This window comes from Musca domestica, unplaced genomic scaffold (assembly GCF_030504385.1).
Source record: "Musca domestica strain aabys unplaced genomic scaffold, Musca_domestica.polishedcontigs.V.1.1 29, whole genome shotgun sequence".
In the NCBI taxonomy this organism is placed as follows: domain Eukaryota; kingdom Metazoa; phylum Arthropoda; class Insecta; order Diptera; family Muscidae; genus Musca; species Musca domestica.
In genome coordinates, this window is record NW_026712296.1 from 3,107,822 (window position 1) to 3,124,443 (window position 16,622).

The following is a 16,622-nucleotide window of genomic DNA, read 5'->3' on the forward strand; positions in this document are numbered from 1 at the left end:
GAGATTTTATGATCATTTTGGTTGTTCAAAACTTTTAACAGATCTTATGTTGATGAAAATATTGAGACGTGCCAATTCTGAAAGGATTCGGATGTCGATTTCATGTTTTATGAGCCTCATGAATATTCAAAATTGTGACCCTTTGTGGGGGAGGTACCAGAAGGAGTGCAGCGATATATTCCATCTTCACACCAGACCTTGGGTGAATAAAAATAGTAGAATGTGTGAAATTTGAAGACCATCGGACACCTACATCTCATTTTATAAGAGTTATAACTATTCAAAATGTTGACCCTTTGTGGGGGAGGTACTTGATGGAGTGGACCGATATTGTCCATTTTCGCATATGACCTAGCACTGATGCAAATATTTCGATTTGAAAAGTTGCAGCAAAAGGAAATTATGCTTTCTCTTTCTGTACAGTAAATCATTTTCTTTAAAAATGTTAGCATCTTGTAGGGGAGGTACCAGAAGGAATGGACCGATATTGTCCATCTCCGAACTCGATCTAAGTTTGATAATAATATTAGAATGTACCAAGTTTGGATCAAATCGGATATCAATTCGAGAGTCGTCGTGCGCACAAGCCAGACAGACGGACGGACATCGCTAAATCGACCCCAAATGTCCTGAAACGGATTTGGTCCAAAGAGACCCAGGGTCTAAAACCGTTATTTCGATGAGGGAAGTTTTGGCCGTATCAAATGTTATATCCCTCCCTATCCATATGGCTAAGGCTATAATAAATACATGACGGTTTCTCACATTCTTCTTCAATTTTTTACTTTTTCTATACAAATTAATAAATTTATTTCATTTTCCACTACATTGCACTCTCAACATAGCCCATTGTCTCCAAATATCCATACCAATCCTTGCCATAGAATGTGGTACGTATAACATAGTAACCTTCCATCATAAAACTGGGTAACTTTTCAGTGCTTATGGTACATCTATTAAGACCACCCGGCGCTTGGTCAATGGACCCACAAAATTCCCTTCAAAATAGGGTGCATTGTCACAACACCTCCGAAGGTCTTCCATAATGGTATTTTTATAGAATACATTAACGACCGTGGATATTGTTTCATTTTCGATTTTTATTGGGGATGTAGTGTAAGGACCCGACTTGAATGCGCTACGTTTAACAGTGAGTTCTACCCGAACATCCTCGTCGTACATGTCAACTTTTGTTTCTATGAAACCGCTGCAACCATAACGACCGCGACCTATGCGCTTGGTATTCAACTCCATGTCCGCTATGGAAGTATTACTAGTAAAATAACTTACATTAATCAGTTCAAAGTCCCAGTGCTAAAATTTTTTTCACAAAAAAAAAGAAAAAAATGTAATTTCGATAATGTGAAATATTTTCTCGCCCCATACTTGCTTAGAAAAACTGGAAACGCTAAAAATGATGAGCAGAATGCAAGCGCGCAGCAGATGGTCCATGGTGGAAATTGAACACTGTAATCAGCAATCATTCGCATTGGGAGCTTAATCTATAAGCTCAGCACAAAACAATAAATTCTTTGATTAATTACTAATCTCTATTTGTTATCTTTTGTTTTAATTGGAATTTAAATCCAAATCACAGACGATCCCTGATAATATTTAAAAAAAAATGTTTTTATTTTTATTTTATTTGTGATGATATCCATTTTAATAAATGTATGATCGATCGAAGCAATTTTAGCTAAAAACAGTAACGAAAGGCCAAAGTCGTGCGGGGCCGACTTTATGATACCCTACACTACATTGCATGTATACAGGGAAACAACTGCAACCAACTTCAGGCTGCTGTCATTTCAAAGCCACTCGTCCGACAGCTGTTAAAATTATTCCAGTGACAGTTCATTAATAATACAAAAGCATTTTGGTGACAATTTTCCAGAAAAAAAGTTTTTCGTGATGGAATTCAAGCGTGACAAAGTGATTTTTTTATAATTGGCTGGAAAACCACAAGTGGCTATCTATGGAGCACTCCAGCATTAAAATGTAAATAAATATCTTGTGTCTCGTACCATCGCACCACCATCGCTACCGTGATACTGATACCATTCGCCCAATATTGAAAAATGAGCTCGGGGTAAAGCCATTGAAATTCCAAAAAGTGCAAGAACTTATACCGCAACAGAAAGAAAATAGACTCAAATGAGCTAAAGAGTTGCTTCGCTTGGCCGAAAGCGGTGAACTGCAGAATTTGGTTTTCTCCGCTCAGAAAACATTCGTTGTCCAGCAGTTTGTAAACAAACAAAATGATCGTGTTTTTATTGGGCAAGGTTTTGTAACAAATGATCGTGTTTACTTGCCCAAGAGGTCAGTTGCAAAAGTGCACCTTCGATTGGCCACCAGAACTCAAGCACTGGCCAAATTGATGGTGTGGACCGCCATAACAGCCGATGGTCGCTCTCCGTTCGCATTAATCGACAAATAAATGCCGAATATTATCCCGAACATATTCTGGAGGGTGTATTAAAGCCTTGGAACGCAAACATTTTAGTCGCAGACCTTGGACATTCCATAAGAACTCAGCACCATCGCACTCAGCACGCGCCACCCAAGAATGGTTACAAAATGAGGTTCCTCGCTTTATTTCCAGCGAACAATGGCCACCAAAATCTCCGGATACCAATCCGTTGTCTGGAGTATTTTGGAAAGCAAGGTTGGCACTAAAAAATGCCAAAGTGTCGATCACCTCAAGCAAGCGCTTCGCCGGGAATGGGCCAAAATACCGCAGAGCTACATTCGGGCAGCATGTGATGGTTTCAATGGCCGTTTGAAGGCCATAATACGTGCCAAAGGTGAGCAATTCAAACAAATCTAAACTAATTCTAAAATTTGATGTTATTTCCGACATTTTTTGCTTTCATTCAATAAAATTAAAAAAAAATGTAAAAATTATTTCGTTTGACTTTGTTGCGTTTTTTTTTATCTCACCCTATATCCAAATCTGAACCGATCTATATAAAATTTAGCAGAGGTATTTCTATTCTGTATCTGTAGTATTTTACGTGTGTGAAGGAGTAAAATACAAAATCTGATGAAACATATATTTGGGACCTATAGCTACATCTTAACCGATTTTCACCAAATTTGACACACTTTCTTCCAAGCAAAATTCGTTCGTATGTGCCAAAATCCATTCAATTCGGGTTTTTAATCAAAATCGAACAATATGGGGAGCTATATCCACATCTGAAATGATCTCGATAAAATTTGGCAAAAGCATTTCTGAGATGTATTTGATATATTTTTCCGAGTATTGTTATCACGGAGTGCATTTTACGGGTGTGGAGGAGACATTTAACAAACCGGATGAAGAATATATATGGAAGCTATAGCTATATTTGAACCGATTTCCACCAATGTTGACACACTTGTTTCAATCTGGCTGTATGTGCCAAATTTCATCCTATTTGGACTAATATTACAAATTTGGTGCACAATAAAAAGCAAATCGGACGAAGATATATATGTGGAAGCTATATCTAAATTTTTAACGATTATCTCCAATTGCAATAGCGTTCGTCCTTGGACCAAACAAATGTTTTAGACAAAAATTTATCTACTTCGTGCAATAAATGCGATCTGTGCTTTGTTTATAAAAATACATGGACAGACGGACGGACGAACGGACATGCATAAATCGACTCAGAATGTGATTCTATGCATATCATCAAAAAGAACTATGGGTCTAACTCACTTCCTTGTCTATGTTACAAATGCAAAAAGGCATAATACCCTGGCCACAGTGAGGTGTAGGGTGTAATTATACGGGTAATATCGGGGACGTTTAAGGGGGATTTTATTGAAAATGTTTGCAACTTTTTACAAAATAGGGGTGTCTGTAGCCGATAAGCTACTACAAGTTGTAGACAAATTTTGGGGATAACGAGCTAAAATTAAAAATTAGAATGCTTTGAATTTAGAACCTCGGTTATGAGGAAAACCTCAGTTATGAGGAAGATCTTATAAAAATTTCATATTTATTGAGAGGAAGTAATCTGCTCTACCACAGAATATGAAATTGTACCTTTTTTTGATTGGGAATTGGGGCCAGGAGTTCTAAGATTTTCTATTTCTGAATTTTTGATCGGAAAAGGATAGTGTGAACGCTTTCACAATTTTCTTATTAAGTAAAATAACGTATTGTGACATATTTCCAAATTTCTTAGAATATTCTCTTTCCCAGCATTACAATTACAGGTCATTTGAATTTTCTATTAAATATTTATTTTTCATTGAAAATGTTCGTTCTTTGCAACGTTTGCCTGGTCTATTTAACTTCCTGGTGTGCCACGCGTAACAATTTGTCGGAGCATTTCATGTGAATAAGTCTGGCTGATATTCGCATGTGCTTTATTTCTCGGGCAAGGTTTTGAAGCAATTGAAAAATCGATACATTTAACACATTTCAAGTGTTTTCATAATTCGTAGAGGTTTTGATTTGCCTGCTTAAGAACACAAATGAAAAGTGAATTACTGGGTCAATATTCTTCAGAAGTGGAATTTTAAGTAGAATAGACTATTTTGGACTTTTTTCTCGTCACTTGCAAACTGACACGGAAGACTGCATATTAAACAAAGCAGTAAGACCGGCTGGGCCAAACTTTTAATACCCTCCACCATTTTGAAGGAACTTGAAAAATTAAAAAAAAAAATCCGTAGAAAAATACCTCTCAAATGAAACCCCTTATATGGGAGCTATACGAAGACGTGTTCCTTCATAAGTAATTTTTAGTACCCATTACGAACTTCAATTACGAAATTTGAAACAATTCTGGTGAATAATGCCGCTAAAATCATCAAAATACCGAATATTGGCAGGTACCATTATATTACGAACTTAAACAACGAAATTTGAAATAATTCCGGTAACAAATATCGCTAAAATCATGAGAATACCGAATATTGGGAGGTAACTTTATATGGGGGATATATGAGTTTTTTTAGCCTTCTATCTCAATTCGTTCTAAAGATAGCGTGATTACAACAGGCAGACTGACAGACAGACGGAAATCGCTAAATCTACTTAGAATTTTACGCTGATTTTACGTTAACCTCATTGAAAACTGTTTACCATCTCTGATTTGTGGATTTATGAATACGCAATACATTCATGAATATTCATTTTACATTAAGATGATATCAAAATGTGTAATTTCGGAAAATGTAAACGTACGATTGAACAAAAGGTAGGGATAAGTAGGTCGAATTTCAATTAACGGTCTTTTGGTAATGAATAATCCAAAAGTCGAAAATCGGCTTTTGCATGTGGTAAAAATCGCAAACACGACCATTCGTCATTGATTTTGGGATCATCGATTTTTGATCGGTTGAGTTTTGATGCTCATTTATTTAAATAATAGAAATTAACTTTTCATAAAAGTTCAAATCTAAAAACGATATTGACTTTGATTTTGAAAGACAAAGTCGATTTTTAGGTAATTGGACAAAATTGAAAGCTCGGACAGTCAAGTTTTTAGGAGAAGGCAAAAATCGAATTTCGACTACGTATGCCTATTATGTTCTCTGTAAAACAGTTTCCTAAGCGCGATTTCGACAATTCGAGCTTCGAACGAGAACACAGCAATTTTTTGGCACCAGTAGTGGATTTTCTAATACTACGTTCACATAGAAAATTATTCGCTAGTCATATAAATAATAGCTGATGAACAGAAAACTGAATTCTGAAAAACAAATGTCACAAAAAAATCAAAAAAAAAAAGAAGAAAATATGTAATCATACCCACCACCTTGGAAAGGAGGGTATATTAACTTTGGCATTCCGTTTGTAACATCCTTAAATATTCGTCGTAGACCCCATAAAGTATATATATTCATAATCAGCATAAAATTCTAAGTCGATTTAACGATGTCCGTCTGTCTGTTTGTCTGTCCGTCTGTCTGTTGAAATCACGATACCACATTATTTGACGTAGAACGCCAAAATTTAGCAGAGCAATTTGTATTGTATCTAGTATGGTTGATATGATAATGATATATAATGAGATATATCGGTTCACGTTCTGGTACAGTCCCCATATAACGGTACCTCCCGATATTCGGTATTTTGATGATTTATGCCACATTTTTTCACGGATTTGTCTGAAAACTGTTATTTGTAGGTCATAATGGGTTCTAGCTCCTTTGGCGAAACAATCAGTTGTTTGGCCCAAGGACGAACCCGATTGAAATTGGAGATAATCGGTCACCAAACGTGTAATATCAGTCCGTGTGTGCCAAATTTGATCGAAATCGGTTCAGATATAGCTATAGCTCCCATATATATTGTTCATCCGATTTGTTATTTTTGTCCTCTGCAGCCGTAATATGCACTCTGTAACAAGAATATTTGGGGAAATACATCAAATACAGCTCAGAAATACATTTGCTAAATTTTATCGAGATCGGTTCAGATTTGGATATAGCTCCGACATATAACTTAGTCCGATTTACCTTTGATTGTGCACCAAATGTCTAATATTAGCCCAAATGGAATGAAATTTGGCACTTGCGACCGAATTGAGTCTAGAAGCTAGTATGTCTAATTTGTTGAAGATCGGTTCAGATATAGCTATAGCTCCTATATATACTGTTCATCCGATTTGTTATATTTGTTACCCACAGCCGTAATATGCACTCCGTAACAACGATATTCAAGGAAATATATCAAATACAGCTCAGAAATATCTTTGCCAAATTTTATCGAGATCGGTTCCGATTTGGTCATAGCTCCCATATATATTTTTTCCGATTTAAAATTAATTGTGCACCAAATGGGCAATACAAGTTCGAATTTAAAAGATACAAATGCTTCGGCATATTTAGTCCTTTGAACTTTAAATTATAATTATAATCATAGCGTGTATGATTGAATTCTCCCATAAAAACTTTTAATTGTTATGCGCAGCTCTACTAAATTAGCAAAGTGGTGTAGGGTATCATAAAATCGGCCCCGTCCGACTTTAGGACTTTCTTTACTGGTTTAAAATTGTATTTTACTTAATGGTGGAGCGTATTAAAATTTCGGCCCGGCCGACGATCGTCTTCCATCAATGAAAATCACACATCTCAGTCCCTGACAATTTTTCTGCATTCATTTTTTTTTATTTTCGTTACAAATTAGTAAATTTATTTATTTCACTATTTTGCACTCTCAACATAGACCAGTGTCTCCAAATAGCCATACCAATCCTTGGCATATACTGTGGTACGTGTAATATAGTAGCCTTCCATCATATAACTGGGTAACTTTTCAGTGTCTATGGTACATTCATTTAAGACCACCCGGCGCTTGGTCAACGGACCCACATAGTTCCCTTCAAAATATGGGGCATTCTCACAACACTTCTGAGCGTTTTCCATCACAACATTTTTATAGAACACATTGAAGACGGTGGGTAGAGTTTCATTGTCAATTTTCATTGGCAAGGTGGTGTAGGGACCCGACCTGAATGCGCTACGCTTAACAATGAGCTCTACCCGAACATCCTCGTCGTATATGTCAACTTTTGCTTCTATGAAGCCGCTGCAACCATAACGACCGCGATCTATGCGCTTGGCATTCAACTCTATGTCTGCTATGGAGGCATTACTGGTAAAATAACCCACTTTAATCAGTTCAAAGTCCCAAAACTGAAATTATTCAGGAAATAAATTATAATTTGCCAATCCCAACAATGTGAAATGATTGTTTATCCTTACTTGCTTGGAAAGACTGGATACGCTGAATATTACGAGCAGAATGCAAATGTTCAGTAGATAATCCATGGTGGAAATTGAACACCGTAATACACTGTCATTCCAATTGGGAGCTTGTTTTATAAGCTCAACGCAAAACAATAAATTGTTTGTTTAATTACTAATCTCTATTTGTTATCTTTTGTTTTAATTTGAATTTAAATCTAAATCGCAGACGATCTCTGATAATATTGAAAAATATGTTTTTAGTTTTAATTCATCTGTGACGATATCCGTTTTGGTAAATGTATGATCGACTGCAGTCTATTAGGATAAATTACACTGGTAAAATCGGGCAGACTAAAAGCCGTTTCTGAACCCGATAAACTACTAAAACTTGTAGACAAAATGTAAAATCAACAAACCCGTAAGGAAAAGTCAAAAGTCGGACGGGGACGACTATATGATACCCTACACCACTATGCATATTAAGTAGAGCTCCTGTAACAAAAGAATTCATTTGAAGTAGATCATACCACCTTATCAACATTTGGCTTTAGAGCAGTTATAGTTTGGTTTCAGAGGGAACTAATTATGTGGGAGACATATCCGATTCTGAATCGATTTTCACTAAATTTCACTTCGAGAAAAATTATATTAAAACATATACATATCGATTTCCATAAAATGGATACATACGTCTCGAAATTCGCTTCATTCGATCCGATCTCGATAACATTTGGCAAAGGTATTTCCGAGCTCTATAAGATATTTGGAACCAAATATCATTTTTTTAATGAATATTACAAATGTGAGGGAACACCAAATCGGATGAAACATAAATATCTTCAAAATCCCTAAGAATTGAAGATAACTCAAATTTTGATCGAAAAAGGAAAGTGTGAACGCTTTGACCATTTTCTTATTAAATAAAATACCGCATTGTGATATCTTTCCAAATTTCTAAGAATATTCTCTTTCCCAGCATTACAATTACATTTCATTTGATTTTTCTATTAAATATTTATTTTTCAATGAACATTTTCATTTGTTGCAACGCTTGCCAGGTCTCTTTAACTTCCTTATATGCCACGCGTAACAATTTGATGTAACGCTTCACGAGAATAAGTCTAACTAATATTCGCATGTGTTTTATTTCTTGGGTAAGGTTTTTAATATTCGAAGCAATCGAAAAATCGATACATTTAACACATTTCAAGTGTTTTCATAATTCGTAGAGGTTTTGATTTGTCTGCTTCAGAATACAAATGAAAAGTGAATTACTGGGTCAATATTCTGCAGAAGTGGAATTTTAAATAGAATTGAATTGACTCTTTGGGGCTTTTTTCTCATCACTTGCAAACTGACACGGAAGACTTCATATTAAAAGAGGGCATAAAATATCGAAGATGTAGTTCTCTTCCATGGTAGAATTATGAAAGTTGGATCTTTTCAAAAAAACATATCCTGCTCTGCAATTTTCTGTATCTTACTGTGTCAAATACAGCTTCATTAGAAAAAGTTTCCCATCTCTGATTTGTGGATTCATGAATATGCATGTTTTGCCAATAATGCCATGTTTACGTTAGAACTTTTTGTAGGGTTAACCTTCTTTGAGAGGATTTATTTGAAGTAAAAGTAATGGATATGACAATTTAAATCCAAATCCAGTGGGTTAACCCTCATATATATAAACGTACTATAAGATGTTATCAAACGTATAATTTTGAAAACAAAAAAAATTAAAACGTGCAATTAAACCGGCTTCAGTTTTGATACTCATTTATTTAAATAATGGCCATAAATTCTTGATAAAAGTTCCTCTTGTCCAGCACCTGCAAGATTCTGCTAGTTCTGCAATTTTCTTCGATATAATTAAGGAAAAATTGGTTATCGTAGTAAAAACTTTTACATTCTTGAAGTTTTGGAAAAGACCAGCTTCAAACCATAAAATCTAAAATCGATAACGAAGGGACCTAAATAAATAAAATATATATATTGCGACGTGGTAGGTTTGGACTATATCGACTACTTCCTTCACTTTATATGAGATATGTGATAATTTTTAGAAAATTATAAACTGTACGTGAGGTATCAGATATAGTGGACAGAAGTATGCCATTTTCACACATTATCTAATACAGACAGAAATATTGGAATATGCCAAATTACTATAAAATCGAACATTTATATCCAATTTTAGGCGAAATCATAAATTCCACATTCATATCAAATTTTTGCTTAAGAGAAATATTTAGAAATAGCAGGTTATAGAGAATCGCTGACTTGTCTCGCAAGTTATGACAGACATAAATATTGAAAATTGTCACCCTTTGTGGGTGAGGTGCCAGTTCGCCGATATATCCCATCATCATAACATATCTTGTTGCAGTAGAAATAATGGGATGTGTGCAATTTGCAGAGAACAGGATGCTTATTTCGAATTTTATGATCGTTTTGATTACTCAAAATGTTGACACTTTGTGGGGGAGGTATCAGTAGGAATAGTCCGGTCTCCACCATCTTTATAGCAGATCTTGCGTTGATAAAAATATTGAGATGGGTCTAGTCCGAATGGAATCGGATGTTAACTTCACGTTTTATGAGCTTCATGGGTATTCAAAATTTTGACCCTTTATGGGTATGGATCGATATTTCCCATCTTCACAACTGATCTTGTGTTAGTAGAAACAATGGGATGTATGAACCTGATACTTATTTCGCGTTTTATGACATTCATGGATATTCAAAATGTTGACCCTTTGTAGGGGAGGTACCAGAAGGAATGGTCTGATCTCTACAGTTTTTATAACAGATCCTGTTTTGATGGTAATATTTGGATGTGCCAAGTCTAAATGGAATCGGATGTTAATTTCGCGTTTTTCAAGCTTAATGAATATTCAAAATTTCGACATTTTGTGGGGGAGGTACCGGAAGGAGTGGACCGATATATATTAACATATTAACCCCAGACCTTAGGTTAAGGAGGTACTTGATGGAGTGGACCGATATTGTCCATTTTCCCAGCTGATCTAGCACTGAAAATTTGGAATTGCAAAGTTGGAGTAAAATCGGATTATTGCTTCTCTATCTGTGCATAAAATATATTTTTTGAAAACGTCGACCTTTTTGGGAGAGGTACCATAAGGAGTAGACCGGTATAATTCATCTTATCACTAGACCTCGGGTATCAGAAGGAGTAGTACCGATTTCGGACCAAATCGGATGCTCCCTTCGAGAGTTATCGTGCGCTCCAGCCAGTCAGACAGATAGACGGACGGGCATCGCTAGATCGACGCCAAATGTCCTGAAACGGATTTGTTCCAAAGAGACCTAGGGTCTAAAACCATTATTTCGACTAGGCATGTTTTGACCGTAACAAATGATATATACCCTCTCTAGCCATATGACTGAGGGTATAAAATATTGACCCTTTTTGGAGGAAGTACTTGATGGAGTGGCCGATATTGTCCTTGCACCTGATCTAGCACTAAGAACAATATTGGGATTTGCATCTTTTCTATGAGGTAAATTGTTTTTTTTTTTTTGAAAATGTAGACTTTTTGTGGGGGAAGTACAAGAGTGAACCGGTATTGCCCATCTACGAACTTGAGCTAAGTTTGATAGAAAGTTTGCATCAAATCGGATATTGCCTACGAGAATTATCGTGTGCACCAACCAGCCGGAAAGACAGACTGCTGGACAACCAGAGATCGACTCCAAATATCCTGAAACTGATTTGGCTCAAATAGACCTGGAGTCTAAAACTGTTACTTCCATTAGGCACGTTTAGGCCTTATCAAATTATATATACCCTCGGTAGCCATATAGCCGAGTTTATTAAAAAAGGCGGGAACACAGTAATTCTTGACACCAATAGTGATATTGTAAAACTTTTTTTTTGATTTGAGGGAACGCCACTCTCCTTTTGTTATCACTGAAAATTCCACGCAACACCCTATTAAACCGTCATTCATTCCAACCAGTATAGCACAACACAAATAGTTGCCTATCGTTAATTGAAAAGAACCATCGAACGAAGAGAAGAAGAGCAGTTCATGATTGCTTTTTTATTCTGAACTTCATTCCATAGCGGCCCAATGATTTTTATGGTTTGGTTTGTTATTGTTGTACGAACATACATGGATATATACACATTTTCAGAGTTGAATGTCCCTGACTGGACTTGAGTGCCGAAGAACAACTATGCGGTATCTGCTATTCCTGTGCCAGCGTCGGCTACTATGAAGGACAAAAACCTTAAGGATATTGACCTTCCAGTTTCATTGCATGTATGTATGCTAGGTTGTTGTCTTAGTTTTTTTTCCCACGAATTCTTTCACAGTACGATACGCAGATCAATAATGATCAACAAAACGGCCAGGGCAATTTTTGTCTCTCAACGAAGGATTTAAATGGCAGTTGCTATGTCAAATTCCATGTAGTTGTTGTTTTTTTTTTTTTTTTTAATTCCATGCATTCTTCCTAACTTACCTTACAATTAATTAGATTCTTCTTCGAAACGAATTCCTTCCTTGCGAACGCTTCATTTCCATTACCGTTATTGTTTTTCGAACTATTTTTTCCGACTATTTGCCTGAAAACCTTTGCGAGAAATGATCCAGCGAGTGGTACTGCACAGATCAAACATCAAAAAAATGGCACTTTCCAAGAAAAGAAAAAAGGAGACTTTAAAACACCAAAAAAGATTTTGCGTTTATTCGCACTTCATCTTATCAGTTGGGGAGTGATAAAATAAAATCAAGTCTTTTGATATCCAACAATACATCGCCATCGACGTCAGAGAAACGTCAAAAGCGGAATGTTAGTTTTATGATTCCCTGCTTTTACGTCTTTCACAGCCCAAAACAAATAAGAAGGGGAAAAGGAAAAGTTGATGGATGTTCATTGCCGAGATAAAAACAGATTTGCAAATATTAGCAAACTAATCAGTCGACGGGAGACTGTCTCATGAATGTGACAGGGTTCACGCGGAGGTTCAATTACGTGTCTGTAATATTTTCATCATTTTTTGCATGTACCATATTTACTCTTAGACTGGCCGTATCGATGCAGTCCTTGTTCCACTTTTATTAGGGATACGAAGTCGAAAACAAACGTCGATTTTAATGGAGTGTTTTCATACACATTTTACCCAGATTAAACCTCGTTATCAGGAATTCCACTGGAGAAACAGATTCTAAGAATATTTCCCCTAATTTGTATTCAAACTCATATCAACCAAAATTAAATTCAAAGTCCACCTTAAAAATTTAGATTCGTTCCCACAGTTTGTATTAGCCCTTTTTATACCCTCAGTCATATGTCTAGAGAGAGTATATATCAAACGTGCCTCATCGAAATAACGGTTTTAGACCCCAGGTCTCTTTGTACCAAATCCGTTTCGGGACATTTGGTGTCAATCTAGCGATGTCCGTCCTTCCGTCAATATGTCTGGCTGGTGCACACGATAACTTTCAAAGAGAGTATCAGATTTGATTCAAACTTGATACACCGTAATATTATTGTCAAACTTAGAACGAGTCCGGAGATGGGCAATATCGTTCCACTCCTTCTGGTACCTCCCCCACAAAATATAAAAATTTTCAAATAAAATAATTTACTGTACAGAAAGAGAAAGGATAGTCCGATTTTGATCCACTTTTGCAAATCCAAATATTCCTCTCAGTCCTACAGCAGGTGCGACTATGGACAATATCGGTTCACTCCATCCAATACCTCCCCCACAACGGGTCAACATTTTGAATAATTACAACTCTAAAAAAATGTGATGTAAGAATCCGATTGTCTTTAAATTACACACATCACAATATTTTTATTACCCAAAGGTCTGGTGGGAAGATGGAATATATTGGTCCACTCCTACTGGTGCCTCCCCCACAAAGAGTGAAAATTTGGAATACTCATGAAGCTCATAAAACACAAAATTAATATCCGATTCCATTCAGACTTGACATATCTTCATATTTTCATCAACACAAGATCTTTTATAAAGATGGTGGAGATCGGACCATTACTTCTGGTACCTCCCCCAAAAAGGGTCAAAATTTTGAATAACAAAAACGATTATAAAAACCGAAATAAGCATCCGGTTCTCTTCAAATTGTACACATCACAATATTTTTAATAACCTAAGGTCTGCTATTAAAATGGAATATATCTATCCAGTCCTTCTGGTACCTCCCCCACAAAGGGTCAAAATTTTGTATTTAGTATACATGAAGTTTATAAAACGGGAAGTTACCATCCGATTCCATTCCGACTTGTTACATCTCAATATTTCCATCAACACAAGATCTGTTATAAAGATAGTAGAGATCTGACCATTTTTTCTGGTACCACCCACATAGGGTTCACGATTTTGAAAAGCAAAACGATCTCTTCAAATTTCACACATCCAAATATTTTTGTTAACGCAGGATCTGTTGTGAAGATGATTTGTACCCCTCTTGGTACCTAACCCACAAAGGGTCACAATTTTTAATACTTTTATGTGTCATAACTGGCCAAACGTTACAACCTGCTATATTTAAATATTTCTTTTAACCAGAAATCTGATATGAATATGTGTTTTATCGAAATTTATGATTTCGCATAAAATTGGATATGAATGTTCGATATCCTTCAAATTTTGCACACACCAATATTTTGGGCGCTCATCTTTCGTATTATTTTCCAAAAACTACTAAAACTTATTAACTGCTACCCACGTGATATACAAATGTAAATATTAAAATAATCTTATTTTAACTCTGCCTCATAACATATGTTAAATGATCTCTATGAAATCTCTAAACGCCCATGACCATAGACTTTTGTAATAAACTCGGAGTTCATATTCATTCAGTCACAAAAATAACGGTCTGCCCCAAACATATGCTAACAAAATTCCTAGAATGTTCCCCCCTCATCGTGGTTGGTGGATACGCATCTATCTGTGACTAATGTAATTCAGTTCCATATTAACAAGCCGATAACTAGCTCCTTCACCCCCAATTAGGTTTAGTGGATATTTGTATCACCCAAATAGTGGGTGTCAGCTACATCAAGTACCACTATTGCGGACTGACTAACTAACTAACATTCTTATCTCATTTGACGTTAATGCCACCTAAATGCCAACATACGTCTATTGTTTATGAAATTTATGAGATTTGATGAAAACGTGTTTTATAATAAAAAAAATGTATTTTAGATAACAGTGACGTTATTAAAAACATGATTTTTGTTTCTGTCTTGTACTGAAATAAATAAATAAAATTTTTTGTTTATTTTTTAAGGTGAAGGGTGTTACATTATTACCAAGTATTGTTTTTGTAAATCTATTACGCAGTGCAACATCAAAACTGTGGGTCAGCTGGAAATTCTAGTTCAGGGTGAAAGTGAAATAAAATCATCAAAAGGCCACATATTTGTAATGACCTTTCATGGTGTTACATTCACATTATTTTTGGCGCCATTTTTTTCCCGACAAGAATTGAAATTAAAAAAAAAAAAAACAATTCCATTTTTTCATATATGTTCGTATACGGATTCCATGCAAGCATTTTTTGCACTTGGAAAATGTTTGTCAAAAAATGTATTTAATATTAATGGGCACGTAGCTTGACCCCCTTCCTTCCGGCGCAAATTCTTTGATTTGGAATTATAAAGAAATGTAGCGTTGATTGATTGATTTGCAAATTGGGAAAAACCAATATGTGATAAATAACAAAGTTAATGAGTTCATAAACGTCGTCTGCACCTTTTCGATACGGATTTTTGGAAGCAAGTGTCATTGTTATCGCAAATTATCGCGGTTGCCACTTTCCATATCGAAATATTCATTATCATAATTGTCTTTGAAAATATCCATGTTCTATATTTCATTTGAATAGTATTTCTCCGTGCCGATTAGATTCGGTAACATTTTTTTTTTTGTTGTTGAAGTAGTTTTAGTGGAGCGATTTTGTAACTAATCCATGGCAATTATCGAAAACTGCGTGTGTTAATTCCATAAATAACAGAATATTTGTTGCATTAGCGATTAATAATAGTTTCAGCACCATTTTTAAACTTTTCGCAACCTTAAAGAAAATTCTTTAAAGTTACCCTTAGATGCATCTATCCTGTACTCCATCAGTGACACTCATTCCAAACTTCAGAAGTTTAGTTTAGTCGATCGAAATATTCCATTTCCACATTTCATCTAATACAGAATATTGGTATGGGCAAAATTACAAGAAAGTCCAAAATTTACGTCCAATATTACGCGAAATCATAAATTTTTAAAGAATCGCAGACTTGCTTCGCAATTTATGACAGATGAAAGTATTAAAAATTGTGACTCTTTGTGGGTAAGGTACCAGAAGGGTTTCGCAGATATATAGCATCTTCACAACACATCTTATGTTAGCAAAAATTTTTGTATTTGTAAAATTTGAAGAGAGTTGGATGCTTCTTTCGCTTTTTTAACGTTTACTTTTTCAAATCAGAAGAAATCTTCCGATCTTTACCATTTTTTATAACAGATCATGTTATGAGCGTTTTATGAGCTTCATGGATATTCAAAAATTGGACCCTTTGTGAGGGAGGTACCAGAAGGAGTGGACCGATATATCCCATCTTCAGATCAGACCTTGTGTTAGTAGAAAAAATGGGATGTGTGAAATATGAAGAGAACCGGATGTTTATTTCGGACTTTTTGACGTTTTTTTTTTTTGTTTTTCAAAACGTTGACCCTTTGTGGGTGAGGTACCAGAAGGAATGGTCCGATCTCTATCATCTTTATAATAGATCTTGTGCTGATGGAAATATTGAGATGCACCAAGCCTGAATTGTATCGGATGTTAATTTCACGTTTTATGAGCTTCATGGATACTCAAAATTTTGACCCCTTGGAGAGGTACGATATATTCCATCTTAACACCATATCT

The 16,622-nt window shown here is 35.6% G+C and overlaps 1 protein-coding gene across 1 annotated transcript; it reads right to left on the bottom strand.

Moving 5' to 3' along the window:
* Nucleotides 1-7,088: 7,088 nt before the first annotated feature.
* LOC101898343 (uncharacterized) lies at nt 7,089-7,829 on the bottom strand. The gene is made up of 2 exons (XM_005190762.4): nt 7,711-7,829; nt 7,089-7,641 (listed from the first exon to the last, which is right to left on the bottom strand). The coding sequence occupies exons 1-2, from the start codon at nt 7,774-7,776 to the stop codon at nt 7,150-7,152; spliced, it is 558 nt and encodes a 185-aa protein (XP_005190819.2). The 5' UTR covers nt 7,777-7,829; the 3' UTR covers nt 7,089-7,149.
* Nucleotides 7,830-16,622: the final 8,793 nt, after the last annotated feature.